This window comes from Epinephelus moara, chromosome 1 (assembly GCF_006386435.1).
Source record: "Epinephelus moara isolate mb chromosome 1, YSFRI_EMoa_1.0, whole genome shotgun sequence".
Classification (NCBI taxonomy): Eukaryota; Metazoa; Chordata; class Actinopteri; order Perciformes; family Serranidae; genus Epinephelus; species Epinephelus moara.
In genome coordinates, this window is record NC_065506.1 from 35,421,523 (window position 1) to 35,443,262 (window position 21,740).

General features: G+C 40.3%; 2 protein-coding genes across 5 annotated transcripts in view; one reads left to right on the forward strand and one right to left on the reverse strand.

Annotated features, from left to right (window-relative positions):
- The window catches only part of LOC126398880 (uncharacterized), an 8,487-nt gene extending 2,563 nt beyond the window's left edge, over nucleotides 1-5,924 (forward strand). Inside the window, exons 4-7 of the mRNA XM_050058926.1 lie at nucleotides 1,131-1,524; nucleotides 2,233-2,358; nucleotides 2,489-2,622; nucleotides 5,315-5,924. Coding sequence (XP_049914883.1) covers nucleotides 1,131-1,524; nucleotides 2,233-2,358; nucleotides 2,489-2,622; nucleotides 5,315-5,527 — 867 coding nt within the window. The 3' untranslated portion in view covers nucleotides 5,528-5,924. The remainder of the gene's footprint in view (nucleotides 1-1,130; nucleotides 1,525-2,232; nucleotides 2,359-2,488; nucleotides 2,623-5,314) is intronic.
- A 3,170-nt stretch (nucleotides 5,925-9,094) lies between these two features.
- The window catches only part of ace2 (angiotensin I converting enzyme 2), an 82,575-nt gene continuing 69,929 nt past the window's right edge, over nucleotides 9,095-21,740 (reverse strand). For all 4 annotated transcript variants that reach the window (XM_050054945.1, XM_050055770.1, XM_050056564.1 and 1 more), the window contains 12 exons: nucleotides 20,810-20,907; nucleotides 20,488-20,660; nucleotides 18,744-18,970; nucleotides 16,260-16,404; nucleotides 15,920-16,018; nucleotides 14,255-14,377; nucleotides 13,851-14,029; nucleotides 11,120-11,178; nucleotides 10,892-10,989; nucleotides 10,663-10,779; nucleotides 9,791-9,985; nucleotides 9,095-9,699 (listed from right to left, as the gene is read on the reverse strand). In XM_050054945.1, the coding sequence (XP_049910902.1) occupies nucleotides 9,594-9,699; nucleotides 9,791-9,985; nucleotides 10,663-10,779; nucleotides 10,892-10,989; nucleotides 11,120-11,178; nucleotides 13,851-14,029; nucleotides 14,255-14,377; nucleotides 15,920-16,018; nucleotides 16,260-16,404; nucleotides 18,744-18,970; nucleotides 20,488-20,660; nucleotides 20,810-20,907 (1,619 nt within the window). In that variant the 3' untranslated portion in view covers nucleotides 9,095-9,593. The remainder of the gene's footprint in view (nucleotides 9,700-9,790; nucleotides 9,986-10,662; nucleotides 10,780-10,891; nucleotides 10,990-11,119; nucleotides 11,179-13,850; nucleotides 14,030-14,254; nucleotides 14,378-15,919; nucleotides 16,019-16,259; nucleotides 16,405-18,743; nucleotides 18,971-20,487; nucleotides 20,661-20,809; nucleotides 20,908-21,740) is intronic.

Sequence of the window (21,740 nt, forward strand, 5' to 3'; positions counted from 1 at the left end):
GGGCATGAGATATGCCCATTCAAAGTTTGCAATTTCAATCGGTTGCTATAGCGCCCCCCTTTGGCCAATTGATGTAATATTGCTTCATTCGCATCCTTCCATGACCCTCTACCACTGTGCCAAATTTCACATGGATTGACCAAGTCAGTGAGGAGAAAAACATGGAACAGACACACAGACACACCCACAGAAAGAGTTTTCGTCATTATATAGTAAGATCTGACCCATAACGCTGTCTTTATATTAAGGGATAGTTTGGATTGTTTAAAGTGAGGCTGTATGAGGTACTCACCCATAGTCAGTGTATTACATACAGTAGAGGTCTGTCAGCAGCATGCCCCCAGTTTGAGGAAGCAGACAGGAGTACCAACATGGAAGCTAATGTACTACAGCAGCAAAACAGAAATCATGTTCACAGAGTTCATGTGTAGAATATATTTAGAACATTTTGACCATTTTACCTTACTGCGTTTATTTCCAATGGGGAATCGAATACATTGTCTACGCTCTCTTCAAAGTCAGACTCCAGTTAGAAAAACAGTAATTTAACACCACTGAACACAGGAGCTGCTGGTCTACCGCTGCCCCGATCAGTTAGTTTGTGTTATTGTGTGACTTTGGTGTTCAAGGGAGTTAGATCAGATTCTCCAATTTCACATAATAACACAAACTAACTGATCGAGGCAGTAGTAGACCCGCTGCTCGTGTGTTCAGCAAGCCAAAATGTTTTTGTCAGTGGAGTCTTGTGGCTTTGACAAGAGTAACTGGAGCCGTTACCAGCCTTTCCTATCTGAAAGGGCTGTCCTGCCACTTCTCCAAACTGGGAGAGTGCTGATAGACATCCACTGTAGGTAATACACTGATTATGTAAAAGTACTCCATATAATGCCACTTCAAATTATCTGGACTGTCCCTTTAAATTACATTGTGTTGGCACTAAAAATAGGTCAACATAGGTCAACTTTAACAGTAGCTGTGTATTAAGGTGTTTCTCACAGCCAATAAGACAGATACACACACGGACACACACGGACACACCCAAACACCCACACACACCCAAGTGTCAGACATAAAGAGACGCAGATGCTCAATGCTCACATCCACCTCTGTCTCCTCCTTCTGGTTTCAAGACAGTGCACAAGGCCAGCAGGAAGCAGGATCACACTGAGCAGTCCTTCCCCGCTGAAGACACTTTGTATCCCTTCAACAAGGAGTCGGCAACACTCAGTTTCAGCATGGAGATGAGGAGGGAGGAAGACCTGGAGGAGAACGGTGTGGGGCAGGAGAAAGAAGGGAAGGAGGACGGTGATATATTGGAGGACGTTTGCTCTGCTGGAAACAATGTGGAGAATGGGGAGAATGGGGAGAGGGGGGATCTGCTCATCATTTCCATGAAGAAAACCAGTATCTCTGTGGTGAGAGGGAGGGGCTGCGATGCTGGGAGCCCATGTCAGGAATGTCACGGGACAGGATGTACCTTTAATGACGTTGTGGTGGTGGCAGAATCCAGCAAGGTGGTGCTTGGTGAGTAAGTTGGGTTTTAGTCCCCTGTCTTGTCTTTTCTTCTGATACTGCATGCTTACAACAGTAGTTAGATAGATGCATAATTTCATATTCTTGTGTGTTAGAAATAAATATAAAGATCACAAACAGGGACAGAACAGTCATAGACTTATTTGCATCGTTGTCCCTGGTGTTTCGCACAGTCAGAGATGATCATCATTCAATATCTGACATCAAGAAATATTTTTAAAAAAAAGCTAAAGAAGCAGAAAACTGAATCACATGGACAAACAAAGCGGACAAGGTAAAAGGTATCAAAGAGCAGAGGTGGAGGAAGTATTAAGAAATTTTACTTAAAGGGACCAAATACAACAAAACACTTTTTTAAAAGTAAAACTAGTAAAGTATAAATGTATTTAATGTATCTACAGTAAAAAATATTAATTTTTTAGCGCATGAAAAGTTGACCTCTTGGCACAACATGTTTTAGGCATTAAGAAAACAGTCAAGAGTTACGTTTTTGCATTATGTGTTTAATTCTGATCAGAGAGCAAAGTTACAGATCGCTAATGTGCGATGCAACTCCCTATTTTTGGGTAAAACCTATACATGTACACATAAGTGTGAGAGAGGAATCAATCACCCCTGTTCCTTTTTTTTCCTACAAAGGGGGAGAATGGTTTAAAAACAGGATGACCCTTGTTTGATTGTTCCCTGTGTCGGTTTCAGTTCCAAGAGGAGGTGACAGTTTCAAACAGCTAAAGTCGTTGAGAACTCCAGTCGAACATGTCGTGTCTCACCATTACCTCAAAGGTCTCTGTTCGCATAGGACCATCTTTTCTTCACCGAACCCAGGTTTGTCATTCAGAGCAGCAACGTGCCACCTGCTTATCACAGGAATAACTTACAGAAATACTTAATGAGTTTTTAATTTAACTTTTCAGTCGTGAAATTCCTTTTGTTTGTTTGTTTCTTCTGTGCTCAGCGGACATGACCATCTACTACTACAAGTCAACCGGTAACTCTTACAGAGGACTGCCAGTGGTCCTAAACATCAGCCAGTCCAACTGCTTCCTCAGGTGCTGCAAGGAAGACGACCGGGTGTTTCTACAAGTGGAGGTAATAACTGTGACTAAGTGATTGAGTTCAGGTTCACATAAGCCCTGTTTCCACCAAACACTTTCGGTATGGTACCTTTGGAACCAGAAGTAACCCTTCAGACATGGTATCTGGACCCATAGTATTTCCACTGCAAACAATTCTCTTAAATGTGGGCGGGGTCATTGTCACTCACTGCTCTGTCCAGCACTCACTGTATTTCCTCATTACCACCTCTCTGTGACACAAACAGAAGTCTGCACCTCGTTTATCATCCACAACAGGATTGCAAAAAAAAAAATACGACAGGCTGCAGTGAGAGTCTCTCTCTATGGGTTATTTAAAAATAGCGGGTGTGTGCATAGAGTCCTTCTCAGGCAAGCTCAGGGGTTTAGTGTTGCCGAAGCCCACAGGAACGATGCTCCATGATGCTTTTTTTCCTCTGAGTTAAGATTGGGATATATGCCGTCCTGGTTGAATTTTATAAATATATATATATATATATATATATATATATATATATAAACCCTTGAAGATCCACTCATTACTAAAAGTGTACGTCATATAAAAACTAAAGTAATGGTCAAAGTTTTCACAGTGAAATTTAAGGTGTGTTGATGGATCCGCGTCGTCAACTCATGCATTGAGTAACATTACAAGCTAATGTTCCACCTTAAAAGTTGCCGGCAGTCGGCCCAGTGAATTAAGTTATTTTTTTTCCTATTACAGCTGCTGTGAGAGGCAGCAAAACATCCTTTCATTTTATAGTTATAGTTTACTAATGTAAAAATTGCCACGGTATGAACAGTGGTTACAAAACCAGCCACAACTCAGCCCTGAGCAGAGTGACCATCCTCTATTGACCAATCAACAGACTGCAGTTTCTCTAGCTCCACCTTTTAGTACCAGATCTGTGTGCTAGGTACCCCAACAGAGGGGGGACCAAAAATGGGGGACGGTACAGAACAGTTGCTTTGGTACCATCCACAACTTCACACAGTGGAAACAGAAAAAAAGCGTACAGAACTGAACTGAACCGTACTGTACTGCTCGGTGAAAACTCAAACTGGCTTTTACTCTAGAGTAACCAGCAGGGTGACACTTTTGGCTTTCCTGAAATACATAACAACTATTATGTTCCCAGGAGGATGAATCCTACTGACTCTGGTGATCATCTGACCTTTTAATCTTGTGCCACCACAAGGTTAACATTTGTGATTGTTAGTGAAATGCCTCAGCAACTAGTGACACATGCCCCCCACAGGATGACGTTTTTGAAATGTTACCTGATGATGGTACGCACTAGAGGGCTGCATTGGGACTGGGTCCCGCCGGGTCCCGCGGGACCCAACCCAAATCTTGCGGGAGCGGGCAGTTTGAACTTTGCTGCGGGCGGGAATGGGCGGCTAAAAAAAACACTCCGGGATCGGGATGTAGCCTATAGCGACAGGATGGAGTTAACAAATGATGTGGAAAGAAGCTCAAACAAGGTCTGAAGGCGCACTGAGCCCTCTACTTCCCAGCGCTCTCAAAGCTGGCGCGTTTCATCTTCAGTAACCCAATGACGTGTTTTCTCCTGCGGGGCGGGAGAAGACACAAAATCAATGCATCTCTATTATTGTGCGGGCATAAATTCTCAGAGTTTTGCGGGAGCAGGCGGGAGTGGACATACACATTGCGGGAGCGGGCGGGAGTGTAACACACACGTTGCGGTTGCGGGCGGTAATGGTCAGAAATTCAGCGGGAGCGGGATGAAGAAAACAGTCCCGCGCACGGCTCTAGTACGCACTACAAAGGTCAAGAGGTCACCACAGTCATTAGGAGTCATCATCTTGGAACCACAAATGTATTAACAAAACAATCCACCTTGTATATGTTGAGATATTTCACTGGATAAGTTAAAAATTTGACCAGTTATGGTTTTACTGAAAATTCGGGGGACCACCGAGGTCAGTAGGATGCATCCTCATGGCACCATGAGTGTCCTTTAATTGCAAATCCATCTGAAAGTTGTGGAGATACTTTGGTCTGGACTGAAGCTGGCAAACGTTCAGGTCATGAGTCATGCAGCTAGAAATGCTAACAAACACTTGGACTCAAACAATGACTCAGACAGGGGAACTGAATTCAGACACAATCATAATCACTTAAAAGACTCAATCTCCTAACCCTAAAACTCTTTGCTGGCCGGAGAGCACCAGCAGAACACACTTAGGCCATTATACATTTAGTAGGTCTACTTACATGAAGGTCAGCAACACTTATTCTGCTGTAGTTTGTCAATGAATCTAGAGTATCTGCTGAAAAACAGCAGCAAAGAAACAAAGAGGGAAGTTGTTACTTTCAGTTCATTGAGTCACTGAGTTTCACTCACTGGAAGGCAGCAAACTCGAAATAGATAAACTTCCCCATGTTTGCATTCTTAGGGGTCACAAAATGTCACAGCCCTCAACCCATTTGATGCAGTGTGCTTTTTGATTCTTGTTCACCAGCGTGTCTCTGTCAAGGCTCTCCACATGCCCTCACAAATTAGGATCTGCATAGAAATCAAAGTCCAAAGTGTAGGATTGGGAACTTGACCTGGGACCAATTACTGTCAGAGGATAGGTTGATAATGTTGACTGTGATACTTGTGAGCGAAGCAATCATCTCACTGCCAGGATGTTGAACGATCACCTGTGCTCTCTCTGATGGATATCCATGTTTGTTGTAGACTTGCGAGAAGAGCAGGCTGAAGAAGATCTCCAAGAGCGACGAGAACGCCCTGTCCTTTGTCTTTTTCATGAAGGGGTTGCCTCAGCGGAAGTTTGAGTCAGCGCTGCACGGCGGCTGGTTCATCCAAATCGACAATGCCGACGCAGTCAAAATGGCGGAACTGGAGGGAGGGGCGGGAGATGAAGCGTTCCTCTTCATCATTCGAAAATGACGGAGAGTCACTTTCCTCTGACACGTCCTCAGTTCTCAGTCAAGTTTAACATTTAAAATTCACTGGTGAATTTTATTTGTGACTTGACATTAAACAAAAGAAAAACATGGGAGGATCTCTTCTGTTTTGTTGCCACCTGGTCCGGTGACGGAAACACACGTCACTGTGTCGAATTCTGCTATTGCAGAAGTGCGTAGATATGTATCATACAATGATATCTAATTAAAAACATATATGTGTGTGTGTGTGTGTGTTTAAGAATGTAATCAGTTTTGTTAAAAGTGGCCTTTCAAGCTGATTGTGTGTTTTTAAAGCATTATCGTTTTGCATTTAAGGAATGTTACTTTTATTAAAAACTGTATATTTTCAAAATAAAGTTGATGTGATTGTCACATTATTTACTCTACTTTCTGATATATTTAATCAAGAGATGTTGTATTACATAAAGACATGAGATTAATGTAACAACACAGGCACACTGGTTTTAATGTTAAATGTTCTGTATACTCATATATACTGTATGGAGATGATATTTGGAAAATCCTTTTCAATAACAATTTCAAGACGTACTGGATATTATATTATAATATCAATGTGTATTCCTCTTCTATGAACACACTGTGATCTTAGGTATTGGTAAACTGTGTATTTTGTGTATGTTACAGTAAGTGAAAGTGTTGAATCACACTCTCAGCACAGAGTTTAAAGCCTTTGGAAACACAGCTTGAAATAGTAAAAATGCATATATTATATCAAAGTCGAGTGTCTCATTAATCATCCACAAAAGTCTGAGTGAAAATAACCATTCATAACTATTAGAAAACCTGGTTTAAAAACAGCTCATTTTGCTGTTTAGACCACTTGCCAGGACAGAGTGGGCGTGGCAGATAACGCTCTGATTGACATCTCCCTGGCTCAGCAATGGCTGCCACAAATTTAATCCAGCCGTACATGTTTGAGCCCTCTGATGATTCAGAGGACGAAGCAGAAGCCCTGCCAGCTGAAAATGATTCCTTTCAGGAGGAGGCTGGCGCTTTGCCTTTCTTCATTGAGATACGTTTTCATTGAAAACATAAATCGGCTCCGTTTTTCTGATAATAGCCTTTTCACACACCGACCCTCAAAGCGGAAGAGGCCGGTGCCGGCCGGCCGTCTCTCTGGCGTTGTGTAGAAGTATTTGCCTGAATAATGTTCCCCTCCGGCTAAAATTGTGTTGTTTCCCGCAGCATCACCTCCGCGATTGGGGATATGTTTATGCGTAGCAAAGCTGACTGCTTGGGGTTGGGGTTAGGGGTGAGGAAGGGTGCACATTACGTCCCCTCCCCGCGAGCCGACACCGGCACCGGGCCCAGGGGGCAAGCCCGGCTGCTCACAAGCTGCCTCTTCCTGCAGCTCCACGAGCTGCAAAGGCTCGGATTGTCCAGGCTCTGGAGCCGGTCAACGGTCAAGTGCTGCTGGGAGCCTGCCGGAGGCAGAGCCTCCGCTGGGTCGCAGCCGAGTGGTTCAGCCAGTTTACGATCTGTATTTTCTCAACATCAGACTAGAAAACTGTTTCTCAGACTCCACTAAACAATAAAATAATTTTAAGTAACACTGCTGTCCTGAGCTCTGGGTAGCTAATCGCAAAAGGCTATGTAGAGACGAGTTGGCTCAGACTCAAAGAGGCGGATTTAGCTGGAGCAGAAAGGTTTTGTTGCGCTGCCACTGGGGGGCGGGATGAGACAACTGACGGATGATTTATGATTGGTTTGGAATTTATTGTGTAATAAATCTCAGAGATAACCACGGCCAAATCAAACCCAATTTCAAGAATGTACAAAAATTTAAAAGACAGATATTTCGAATTTGGATGGAAACTGATTTCTAATTGTTTTTACATGTTTAATATTATGTACATAAGACCCTAAATTACATACTGTAGTTAGAAGGCTATTGTGGATTTGGGTTTCCAGAGGCTTTAAAAAAATTTAATTTCAGTGATAGACATGAGACGTACATTTTCAATAAACTTAATATCTTAAAATGAGTAAAAGCATCAAACAGTTCATTTCAAAAAAGTTTAAACATTAAAGCCTTTTATAGAATATTAAATATTAAAAAGTAATCTGGACAAACACAGTTATTTTCCTTTTGATTAACTGTCCTGAATTTTCGCTGCATGACACTAAAAACAATCTGGGTATCAACATCACGACAATAAGAGACACGGTTTTGAATTATACAAATACAAAGATCTGCAAATCAAAAAACACAATCTTCTGAAACGACCTGCACTGGAAACTAAAACAACTGAATAAATGTAAATTCTGTACTTTAACTGTTCTTTTTTAACATGCTACATCTATTTTCAAAATGCAGAAATGTTATTCCTGTGGTCTAAGACAGCGGTTTCCAACTGATGGGTCATGGTCCAAAAGTGGGTTGCTGGTCCATTCCGAATGAACCGCAAGTGACTCACAAATGTGTGAAATTTGTGAAAAACACACTTTACTTTGAAGTACAGTGAATTTCTCGCACAGAGCTTTTATTTTGAAGTGCTGTTTCCTGCAGTAGAGTGAGTGAATAATCGACAGCTACTTGACAGAGACAGCAAACTAGCTGGATGACATGGCCATATGCAAGTATGACACTGAATATATAACACTGCATGGACCTTGAACTGTTGACTGAGGAGAGATCTGGACCCCGTAGCTGGACCAGTTGGGAACCACTGGTCTAAGACAGTCCCAAAGTATTAGTACAGATGAACAACTCTCTCCCAAATCCTAAACTCAAATTTGTGATGTCATACGGTAAAAGTCTGGAGTTTCTTCACAGATGATGACTTGGGAAAGATGTTACAGATGACACTGAGAGCAGCCAGGGGGATGTTCTGAGTATATGGATTCATTTTCTGTTTCAGAGCTGAGAACACTACAACAGAATAAAACTAGTTTGGGTATAAAAAAGATCAGATGAATCAGTCTCCCATTCATTGTCTATGGAACAGCTCCAGACTTTATCACAAGTTTGAGACTTCCGGTTTCTAAATTATAGAGAGAGCAGCTGATGTTCACAAATACTGTTTGAATTTCCAAGGCCATGGAAATAACGTATTGGAATTCTTAATTTAGGTGGTATATTGCTGCTGCTCTCCTTGTCTTAGGCTCTCCTCGCATGCGTGTAGAGGGCGTAGAGGTTTTGCTTTCCATGTATGCTGTGGAAGGGCAGAGAGGTCCCAGAACAGAGCCTCCAAATAACAAGGTGCAAATGGAAATAAAGTTTTCTTTGACTAAAGTGGTCCTTACCACAATTACCCACTTACATTACTATAATGTTTTAAAGTAAAACAACTTTACTTTGAGTGTAATTGCGTGTACAGGATGATACCATAACTGTGTTTTATAGTATGAAATGGTTCATTAATATATATTGTATATATTACTGTATATTATTTAGTAATAATTTTTGCAAAATGTTAACACAGGTTTACTGCACCTAATATGAAACATCTTACAATAAAAATTTATTTAGAAAAAGAATTTCATTAAAATGATGTATTAGTCTGAGGACAGTGAATAAAACAGGTATTTATTGTCAACAGATTTGTACAAATGTAATCCATATACAGTCAATATTAACAATAATTGTATTTATATATTTACTTTTTTCTTCTTGTCATACTTAAAATATTATTTAAATTTAGTTAAATGACTATTTTATATTTGATGTTTACATTTTAAAGTATATTATTGTATATTTATATTTGACCAAAGACATTAATATAATTTAAGTACAAGGTAAATCTTCATCCTTCTTACAAAACAGTATACCCAAAATAGTGCAGTCGAGGGAACTTAAGTGTTATTGTATTTTTGGTATGTACTAAGTATAATGTTGGTGTATCTGAAATAGCAGTACATTTGCATGGTAGCCTTTTAAGTATAATGCAATTAAATGTTGTTTTTAGGAGGGTATTAACTATAAAATGACTCCGCAAACTAAAATTTTCACATGCATACACATTCAGCAGTTCTCTGGTAAGAGGTGAGCAGTGACGACACCTTCCCTCTGTTCTCCAGCGGACTCAGAATCCAGTTTGTTCATCTTCGCTCTCCTCAAAGGCTTTGTTAGTTTGTCCATCAATGTTTGTATCGTACGGATTCTCCACAACTTCTCTCAGCTCAGGTTTCCTACAGGAAACACAACAACGTGTCACAGTTCAGGAAGTAACTGATTAAAATGGAGACAAAAAGTCTCAGTCTGGAGACCAAAAAAACTCACTTTGTGCGCTCTCTGATACCAGAGATGACAAGGTAGGCGCCCACTAGCACCACAATTCCCATGACCACCCCAAACACCACCAGCCACACCTCCACCGGCTGCTCTACGGGAGGGGCCAGTGTTGCTGGGATACCCTCGAACTCCAGCGTCTTGTCATCCAACTGGAAGGCATCGTTGATTCGGCCTCGACTTAACCTGGAATCAGTAACAAAATGGCTTTATTATTGCTCACACCTATTAACTGTCTCCAGTGACAGGTCACACACAGTTGGTTATATCAGTCACAGCAGGAAGCAATTTAACTGGAATCCTCAGAAAAGATATAAAGGCTAAGCTAAAGCTATGCTAACAGCTCTGTGAGGCTTTAAACAAAGTAAAGCAATTTACCCTGAGGAGGACATGAATGTCTGCACCAAATGAGTTGTCATGGTGACATTAGATTAACTGTCTGGGAATCATGTAATTCTGTACAAAATGTTATGCCAAGAATTCATCCAGTCAACACATTCTCCCTCCCACCTTGTCTCATTCCAACGCTTGGTCAGTGGCCCTACACGTCAAACTCTTGGTACCACTCCAGCATCAGTTTTGGATGCTCAGGGATGATGCGTCAATTTACGCTTGTTACATGCATTTTGTCTTTTTAAAATAAACTTCTGTTTTCACAGGAAATGTACAGTTTAATAGAAACTGACCACAGATGAAGTGTAACTAAAACCCACTCAAAATAAATTTAATTATCTTGAATATTACAGCTGCTTAGTCTGTGACACATTCGGGGTAAAATAAAACAAGTATACTGCACTCAGTGTTTACAAGATCATGTATGTAATCAAAATACACATGTATGATGAATGACGTTAGTGCCTCACCGTATGGCAGCCTCCACTTCATGCTTTGGGATAAATATGGCGGGACTTAAAGGGTCGGTGACCACAATGTAGAAAGAGATCCTGGGAGTCTCTTTACACGCGATGACGTTCTCTGCTCTGCAGGTGGAAACCAACAAAAGCTCTCAAACTAACATGTTAACAAAAGATAGTCAGAGGAAAGCAAAGCATAAAGTATCTTCATATTGTACGGCTGCAGGATGATACTGACGTGAAGTGAATGGTCTTGTTCATTTGGCTGTAGTACTGCCTCAAAGCATACGCAATGTTGGCCCTGAACAGGTACAGCTCGTTGGGGTTCCAGGAATACTGAAACACAGTGTAGTTCATCAAACAAACTGAAGTTCCTGTCAAAGGTGCAAAATGCACTTCATGTGTAGTCAGATACTGTAACCTTTACACAGTAATAGTACCTCTGATAATGATTAATAATACTCACAGCGCTGTCACCCATGGCTGCCTTCAAACTTAGTCTCACTTTAATGGCGTACTCTGAATCTGTAAAAAATAAATCATTAATCATTTTGATTCTTGCTTCCTGTCCTCCATATTTCATCAAATCGTCTACAAACAAAGCAACAAAACACATGTGGCTGACCCTGAACCCAAGCCATGCATTTGTTTCGGATATCACCTACCGTATGTCAATAATTAGTTAACAAAAGTTTGTTGCCGTGGCCTAATACACAATATTGAAACTGCCATAATTCTTTACATGTTGGAATAAAGTGTCTCTCTCTCGGCTGTCATCTCATCTAACATGATTTTGCACAGCAGTCGTCGCCACACACTGTGGTAGCAGCCAGTCCAGTCCAGCTGCAGAACTTTTTGTGTTGGCGGCGCAAGATAAACGAATAAATACTCCCTCTCATGTCATACTGATAAATTGTTTATTAAGCCTAACTGCTCTGCTTTATTAAAAACAAACAAACAGAAAGTGCTGTTTTTTCATTATTTTGCACTGACCTGAACACCCTAAAAAATATTAAAATAAGGAGTAACTTGCTTCTTTACTTTTACTTCAGCAGGTTTCTAAAATGTTAAGTTTCACTTTTACTTGAGTCATTTTTTATGGGAGTGGTTGAACTTTTACCTGAATATAAAATTTCAGTGACATGTACAGAGTAAAAATTCAGACAAGTTGCAATCACATGCATTTTCATCTGGAAATGTGCATTCTAGTAAATGTCTGTGGTTTGATCTTGTCATGAAAGCAGCAGTGACTTAAGTCTGTGTTTTTTCTACTTCCTTAAAAATGTCCTCAGGGATTTTTTCTTACTGCAGTGCCGTTTTTGTGAAGTGGCACAGCAAATGTTTCGCCAGAAGTGACATCAAGTTTTTTTTTAGTCACAGTTGTTACGTAATGGCGTGAGAGTTGTTTGTCTGCTCGTACAGTTTATGTGCCTCGGGGGCAGCTTTTTTAAATCTATCAAAAAGTATTCAATTAACTGTGTTTGGTGTGAACTTACACACCACATTAACACAATATGGCAGCATGAATACACTCAGCCCAGATTAGTTTGCTGTGTAGAAAACAAAGCAGCACGGGGGGAGGTTTAAAGGAACAGTTTGACATTATTTGTTTTTTAATCCAAGGAGTTGTGTGTTTTTTTCCCCAAGATGTTTAGCTTAGTATTAAGACTGGAATCAGCTGGAAACAGCTCGCCTGGCTCTGTCCACAGGTAACAAAATCCACCTGCCAGCAACTCTAATACTCATTAATCAATACAGTAGATCTCCATTGTACATATAAAAATGACACATTATTGATTTTAGGGAAGATAATGTGCAGGACTATGGTTGCCTGGCAACTTCATGATGAAAGGAAGACTCCTCCTCCCATAAAACTAAGTGTTGTTTTTACTTTTTGTTTTTTGTACAAATTAAGCCAATAATTAATGAGTGAGCTGTTTTCCCTTGTTTTCAGGGTGCCTTTCTTTAGTCATTCAACATGCCCTCGTTGACTTGCCCTCACCACTTGCCCTTGAGGGAATCCCCGCCTCTGTCATAACTATCTTTCCATTTGTCCAAAAACTGAAGTGAACTTGGTGAAATCAACCCTCAGTGGACTTAGGAAGCAAGTGAACAACAAGGGGGAACTCCAGAAGTGAATATCACCCACAGTGCAATTAAGTTATGCATTCAGTGAATGAGAACACATCCATGGTTCGGTGGCAGTAATACAAAACTCTTAAGATGAAGATGAATAAATTGGAAAATAACAAACTAAAATCAAAGTTAAATAAATTGACTATCTGGCATGATTTTCAGTTTTTCTGCGCATCTCATAGTGCCGTACAGGTGAGCTTACATCTGTATAGGTTCCCTTGTCTATCAGCAATTAATGACAGCTTGATATTTAACTACAAATGTCATAAAACTAACTGCAGTTAATATTTACTCAGTGTGATTTAATATTCCCAACACTGTCTGTGAACACATTAAAAAGTTGCTGTTATGCAAGGTATCATCAACCTGTAGCAATAATAGTTACGATACATATGATAATTTTTAATTTAGCCCACAACTGACGGTCAATCCACGATAGTTTGGACTGAAAGTGAACAAGGGTGGCTGCGTTCCTTTTAATCCCCTGTTCCTCCTCCACAAACTTTCCCTCTTTCTCTGTACTTAGTATGCTGTTAAGGTAAAACCAAGGGCTGAGGGTCATGCTTTGTTCCATTCACCTCTGAAGTCAAATGGTGGTGCTAGGAATGATGTCACACCCAAGCTGACTGCATTTCAGTACAATAAGTCAGACACCAAGATGTTGTCAGCAATACCAGTTCTGGCCAGGTTAGCCATTGTTAGCAATGCCAATAAATAATGTAATACGCTGTATTTTGTGTACACAAACATAATGGCAACATGTCCACAGATAGACAGGGTGCTCCAGTTGAAATCTCCAACAGGGAACTTGGAATATTTTGACTTCTCAGCCCAAATGTAACACACCAAAGGTGAATGAGGGGGAGTGGAACAACCACTGAAACACAGCGCCAGTCTTTGTGCTAAGCTAAGCTAACCAGCTGCTGCTGATGGCATCGTATTTACCATAACCCCCAACAGGTAAACAATTAAGCAAATTACCCCAAAATGTCGTACTATTACTTTAAGATAAGTGATTGTTATTTTCCTCGGGACAAATATCTTTTGTTGTTTGTACTCACATGGATCTATATCTGTCTCCCAGCCTACAGTTATGTTTTGTTTCTCGTTCTCTGCCTTCAGCCACACATGAAGTTTTTCGAAATACTTCAACAGGGGGCCGGCGTCCATCCTTACATCACCGGATATCGTTTGCAAAGCCCGGGTCCAGGACTGGGACCTTCCCAGCTCTAACATGTTCCTAACAGAAAACAATGATGATGATAAATCACTGTTGCATTTATACATGTGAACCACAGTAGTTCAATATCTAACGTGCTACAGCAAAACAGAAATGAGACATTATCTCCCTGTTGATTTCTAATGGTTAGATGGACTATCCCAAATGCACAGGTCTTTCACATGGATAACGAAAACAATCTGATCCTGTGACAGCCTGCAAAGATTAACAGGAAGTCGTCCGTACCTCAGTTTGGTTCCTGCTTCTGTAGAATTAGTAATGTCACATGTCGATAAGGCTCCTGTGTGACCTGCCGCATCGCAGAGCGCTTTTTGGAACTGGAACTGGTAGATTGTTCTCGTGAAGTACCTGTATTCACACACACACACACACACACACACACACACACACACACACACACACACACACACACACACACACACACACACACACGGTGATGCTTTATAGCAAAGCAGAACTGGAGCAACTGATTTCAACTTAGACCCCTGAACAATAACATGCTTCATGTCTCTCATAGCTTTACAACTCAGCTACTTCCTCTTGCTCGCAAATATGTGTGATTCTTCATTTCAGCCCTCTGCAGCCAAGAGTGGAGCTCAAATACATCCAAAGCATGACTTTTTACTCTGCTGAAAGTCAGTCTAAAGATGTAAAAATCTAAACAGGTTTCATTACAGGGTAATTTAATTAGTTTATCAGGAGGTTTAACAGGTAAACAATAGGCAAGTTCAACTGTAAGCAGTGTTGCAGCACTCGAGATTGGTCTAGTTTTGGAATCGCTTGCGTTTTTGCTCCGCCTTGTCTCCAGTCTCAGACAAGGAGGGCTGGGGATTTTATTTCAAGTCCAGAAAAAAACAGTGGAAATATCACTAAATTGCCTGTGCAAAATAGGAGTGCTGAATAAAGATGATTAAGATGATTAAATTCCCACAATTAAAATTCATCTCTGCAACGACTGCATGGTGCATCTATACATACACAAATATATACAGTACGGCGATAAAAGATGTGCATAAAGATGAATCTTCATTTGTTTTCTGTGGGTTTTTTGTGGGACTCACAGCGGTCATGGTCTTGACTCCGTCTCAACCGCTCAAAGTCTTGGTCTTGTCTAAGTCTCGATACCATCTGGTCTTCGTCATTATTTGGTCTCAGTTTAGATAGTCTTGACTACAACACTCAGGGACGTATCACCAAATTCTGGGCCCTATGCATAAGCAGTCTCTGTGGGCCCCCCGCCCTTTCTCTCTTGATTCTTTTAATGCACCATTTGATATTTTCTTTCACAAAGTCAGTTTGCTCTCTTTCTTTTTCTCTTTCCTCTCTTTCCTTCTTTTCTGTTTTGGAAGCCCATCTCCTTTTCTGGGGGAAAGACATTACATTAATTCATGCAATTAATTTAATTCCTGGGCAATCAGTCCTGCTTTCCCCCAACTATGAGACCCCTGACAACACTGACTGTAGGCAGCTCTCTGGTGGAGCGCTTGGCAAGATTTGGGGCAGAAGTAGACAGTATAATAGAAGAATGGAAATCAATATACATTTATTTTAACAGGAAATGTGAAAAGAAAACACGCTGAGTGCAGTATTTCATCAGAAAATAGCAAAAACTTTTAAAAATGTCTGATTTTCAAACGTTTAGGATTTAAAAAATGTTTTTAAGAAATGGTTCTGCACCAAAAACTAATGTTTCTTGTTCTCTGATAAAGGTGTAACTTTTCACTAAATTTAATTGAAATGTGTTTTAAAGTTTTTAATTCATCCTGACGACCAAACCACAGACAGAACTGAAAACGTTCAGCAACCTGCTTGGCTACACTCTTTTGAGAAAATCCAGGTGATGTTACGCCTTTGTGTCCTTGAATCGCAGCTTTACAGGAGGTGTGTTACCTGATGAAAGAATAGTCTCCAGATACATGGAACAGAGCAGGTGGGTCACAGTAGGACTCGTCTCTCGGCACTGGCTCCACCACCCCCACCAGCTCCCTCCTGTTATGACAACAGAGTCAGCACTGATGCAGACTGATGCTGTAACCACAGGCCTGCGGTGAAGCAGCTGCCGAGGTCACACCACATGAAAAGCGGCAATACTTGCCTGCAGTATGTTCACTTTGGAGGTCGTGAACATATCTGATTACATGATATTAGACATCAGCAGGTATTTTCACAGAGTGCACAAATTCACTGGATTATTCACAGATGTTTTGAAAGCCTATAGGTCTCTGCTTACTTCATCTGCCACCACTCCTTCATCCATTCATCCTTGGTGATATTCCCTGCAAACACCTCCCACCTCCATTTCTCCAGCATGTAGGTGAACGGCAGCGTGGCCACGATGGTGAGCGCCTGTTTCAGCAGGAAGTTGATCTCCACCTCTGCAAGGCAAAAAACACATAACACATTATTTAGAGAGTGAAAGGGTCAGGAAGCTATCTCTCAGTGGTCTAAACATCATTTTAGTAGGTAACAGTTTGTATACAGTAAGCATTAGGCCCAAGATCATGTTGTGCTTGAATATCTGGTTTCACTGAGGTAAACAGGTGAATATGTGCATGACAGGTCCATTCAGGTGGCCCCAACAGTACTGAAGCTATTTTTATACTATGTGCTAATCGAGGGCAGCAACCCAGAGACACATTACTCATACCTGCTCTAGTTTGTTCAGGACACTGTCCTTTACAGGCTATGGGAGAATGTATCAAGCCCTTTTCTGATTTTAAAAAATGTCAACAAAGCTTTAAAACAAGGCTGGCTTACTAAAAAATTTAAACCTGCAGTAAGTGTTTTTTTGGCCATTAGGGGGCAGTGCAAGCTCAACTCTGACACATTTTCTAAGTTAATATGGCAATAGTCAACTGCTTATTTACACAATCAGTGTGGAGCAATTTTGATCTCTGGAATCCTGATTAATTAAGTCCTGTTAGCTCTGTTTGGGTCTCCACCCACTCCTGAGGGAAATATAAGTCTCTTTAGCTGCTAAGTGCTCCAATATGTGACTGTATAGAATAGCAGCCATAGCTAGTGACATCACTCACTGATTTGCAGATTCCTGTTTAGGCCTCAAGTTTGGCATTTGGCAAGAAGTGACCATTACTGGATGAGAGGCTGGAGATGTGGAGGGGCGGATCTGACTGAGAAGCCAAGAACACTATCCGGAGACAGCTTCTCACTCAGTGAGGCCCTGCCCTTATTCATGTGTAACTTTAAGCCTTAATGAAATGTAACCAGGTGAGTTATAAAAGAAATCACAGCCTGTACAGATGTCATGATGAAGGGGATTAGCTGTAGAGGCCAAAACCATTTTTTTATACCAGGCTGTAACATGTTTATTTCTGCTGTAAAGTTGGGCAATTTAACATGTGAGTCTGTCTTGACTTGCCTCTGAAGCCAGCCTCAAGTGGCCATTCAAAGAACTGCAGTTTTTGGCACTTCAGTGTTGCCCATATTTTTCAGCCCTGGATGTTGACACTTGGGCAGGTAGTATTAACTTTTTAGAGCTTTTCGTGGAAAACAAGGCTAAAAGTTTGGGGCCAGATTTTCAAAACAATGAGCTAAAACATCAGGTGATTAACCCGACTGGCCATCAATATTGTTAGACATTGATATTTGGTTGAATTTAGGTTGTGACATCAGATGACCAAAATTCCACGTCAAGAAAATATCAAATGTTAAAGTCAATTTGACGTGGAATACTGATGACAGATGATGTTGATACTTGTTGGTTTTAAGTTTTCTTGTTAAGGTGCCAAAATCCAGCGTCTTCCAAGCGCCTCATGCCAACATCATAGAATACCAACATTTAGTCGGGAGTTCTGGAGACCAAAGTCCAGCATTTGCACAACGTTATACTGTTAACATTTACACATTGGGAAATTCTAACATTGTTAGACATTTAAAACGTAACAGTCCACGCCTGGTTTCCTTAATGAATTCATGGTCTGTCACCTTTGTCCAAACACTGAAATGAGCCATTATTCTCTGTCTCATTAAAGCAAAAACAGTATCGCTCATAGTTCATAAATATGATTCATTCGTGTCTTTGGGTTGGGTTATGGATAAATATCAGCTAAGGCTATTTAACTGTTACTACATCTTACAACTGTTATTGTAACTAAACTGCTGAAGTACACAAGTTGTTCTTTTTCTGGCATTTTTGGCAGCTACCAAACAGCTTCAGGTGCATAACCACGTCCTTCTGAACTGAAGGAGGGCCGAGCCTGATTTACATCCAGGGAAACCAAGTCAGATTGTAATCAGATTTATGATATGGCCATCAGAGACATGTGTATGTGGCTAAGTATAAATGTTACCTGGATTTTATCTAGATACGATATACTTGACAAATGTAAAGTGGGCCATAGTGAAATCACCCATTGTTATTATAAAAGTATTGATTACAGCAGCTTTAATGTTTTGGAGGACAAATATTTCTTTGGTTTGATGATTGTCAGTGTTGTCTGCATCAGTGGTTCCCAACTGGAGTTTAATTATTCAACATCATACTTGCATTTGGCCATGTCACTGAGCTACTCACTCTATAGTTGGAAATGGCACTTCAAAATAAAAGCCCTGTGCCAGAAATTCACTGTACTTAAAAATGAAATGAGTTTTTTTACAAACTTGACATGTTTGCCAGTCACTTGCGGTCCATCCCGCGACCCACTTTTGGACCACGACCTGCCAGTTGGGAACCACTGGTCTAGATGAATCGTACCATTATCATATACGAAGTCAGGTTCCAGCAGATTCAGGCTCTGCAGGTGTTTGGGCGTCGCAGCAGAGAGCGACATGATTTCTCCGACAGCCTCGTGGAAACCCTCGTTGGCTCCGTCCCTCAGGAGGTAGGACAGGTTACGGTAAGCCATCTGGTACTGGTTGTGACCCATCTCATGGTGCACCGTGAGGAAGTTGTCCATGTCGACCTTGGTGCACATTTTGATCCTGATGACATTGCAGAAGAAGTGTTGAAGTCAGCAGTTATAATGTGTGATGCAGATATGGCATGACACCATATCAGATGTACTGTACCAATAAAACAGCCTGCGCAATGACACGTTTCTGATGAGTCAGATAGAACAAACTCTGAAGCTGTTCAGTATGTTTTAATCTGTGAGTTTAACCCAAGCTGACACTCCAGGAGCCATTAAACCTGACTTTTAGAAAGAGTTTTTACATTTGGACAAACTTTGTTGCAATAAACACTCAAACCTAAAAAAAAAAAAAAAAAAAAGGTCAGTGCTGTGGCAACTTTATGGATTAATATTTGACCATGTGAAGACTTTTGTTACCTTTATCAGCAAGAAAGAATGACTCAGAGATTAATCAACATCATTGTTCCAGCAAGTTCATATTTACAGCTCTCATGTACTGATCTACAGTTAGATTACTCTGCTCAACACAGCACACATACATGTTTAAAAAAAAACAAACGCTTGTATTTAAGTCAACTGTCCCAAATGTTTAAGTTTTAAATACAAATATATACAGCATACGGGTCATTCTTCAACTATGGTCCATTTTGATTTTGATATTTTTAGAAAATTTAACATATATTTAGAGATATAGCGATATAATAGTGGCATTGTCATTTTAATTAACATTTATTTTGTGTCATAATAAAAGAAGTGATGGAAATGACTACTGAAAAATAACATTTTGTCACATTCTTAAAAAAACGTCGTAATATGTTAACTTGCTAGAATTTGTTTTAGCATTAAATATTCACAAAATACACAATATAAAATGTTGTTTTTCTTATTATTTGTACATTCAAAGGAAATATGAGCTGTTTGGAAGTGACGCAAAGAAAGATATTCTTGATATAACAAAGATTGACCTTGATTTTTTCTTATTTTTAGTTCCCTCCATGGAGCTAATTGTCCTCCAGCTATGTAATCTCCTGCCACATGACTATTGCTGTGGTCACTAAGTATACAAAAAAAAAAAAAAACAACTCCCTGAATTTACATTTTTTACAGTGTGGTGGAAATTACTGGGGATGGTTGTTTTTTCTATGAAAAAAAGACATAAAATACTAATATATTGTACAACACATGATACATTTCATTAAATTGGGTATGTATGTGTCATTTCTATTTGAAGTTAATATTAGATCAATATGAAATTCAAAATAAACAGGATTGAATGTCCAAAATCTGGCTCAGGGACAAAGGAAATATAGGAAAGACCCACATAAAAGGCCGCATTTTATATAATAAAAATAATAACTGATCCATCATTTAATTTCCATGTGTTGCTTTTGGTATCTACTAAGTGTGACAAAAATAAAAAATTAGAAATGTGTTTTTGATTTTGTTAAATTTTTGACAGGGACAAAAGAAGGTGCTCCTTTATGGAGAATAATTGATTCCATTTTGGAGTTCAATATCAGAGAGTTGAATAGATTTAGCTTGTTTCCTGATACCAGCTGTACCATGCTGACTGTGGATTCATCATACCTGAAGTCCTCTCTGTTTCCCATGTCCCAGGCTGTGGGGTGACAGACCACCTTGCACCCGTCGTCAGGCTTCACAAACATGGAGTTTTCCCAGAAGTTTGGGAACATCTCGTACAGGTCTACAGACATGAAGAACTTCTCTGCTTCTTTGAAAAGCTGCGTCTCATTCCAGCCCTGAAATACAAGTTGACATTTGATAGAGGATTTAGGCTCCAAGAGAGGATTTTAAAGCCTTCTTTGTTTAATTTCTTAATCACTGCATGCACTATAATGTGTACATTTTGATATTACAGAATAACAGAATCAACTTCATTGTACTGCACCTTCTTCACCATAGCCTCGCTGACATCAATATCATCTTTACGAGGGTAGGGGATTGACAGAGGGTACAGGTTGGTCCAGAATCTCCCCCACATGTCACCTGAACAATCAACACAACAGGTCATTTTTTCACCCAAAGTACTTCAAGTAGACAGCTTCCAGAAGGAGGCTGCACCAACTAGCTTCAGCGTAACACTATATATACATTATATTACATCTGTTGCATTTCTTTTTGGCTGATGCTATTTCTCCTTGTTTTTCAATTTTTCTAAGTGGCTGCTCTCAGTGATGCAGCGAAAAAATCCCGTGTCCCAAAAAGCATTTTCTTCATAGACCACCACTGTAACATAGACTACTGTAAAACTGTTGACAGGTCACCTCGAACTGCAAACAAGGTCATGTATGACTTTTTATTTGATGAATTTTTGCTCTATGGAGGTTTTATATTTGTAAAACTTTCCTCAAGCAACAGCAATAGCAATTCAAATATCAGTAATGTCATCCCAGTGACAATCTTATGAGGCAAGCAGCACTTTTTCTGGCTTCATGCTCCACTCTGCAACTTTCACAGCAATGAACGAGGGCCTGCCTCCAATGCTTCAGCTTCAACTTCAACCTTATTTTGTCCCTAAAGGGTAATTAGTTGTACAGCAAGTAAAAAAAACACATTAAAAGGCACAAGTCAACACATAAGAGTATAAAGACTTATCGATTGGGGGAGGTGGGGAGAACCAAATACAGTAAGCTGAAACAACAGTGGACACTGAAGACCACCATTGCAATGGAAAAAGATTCAGAGCAAATTTAATGATTAGCAGCAACTGAGAACAAGGGTATGTAAAGTGCATAGTGATAAGATGGATTACAACATCGCCATCTCCCCATCATGACGCTGTTTTCAATATCAAACAACCTAGGCATAGTTTGCTCTGC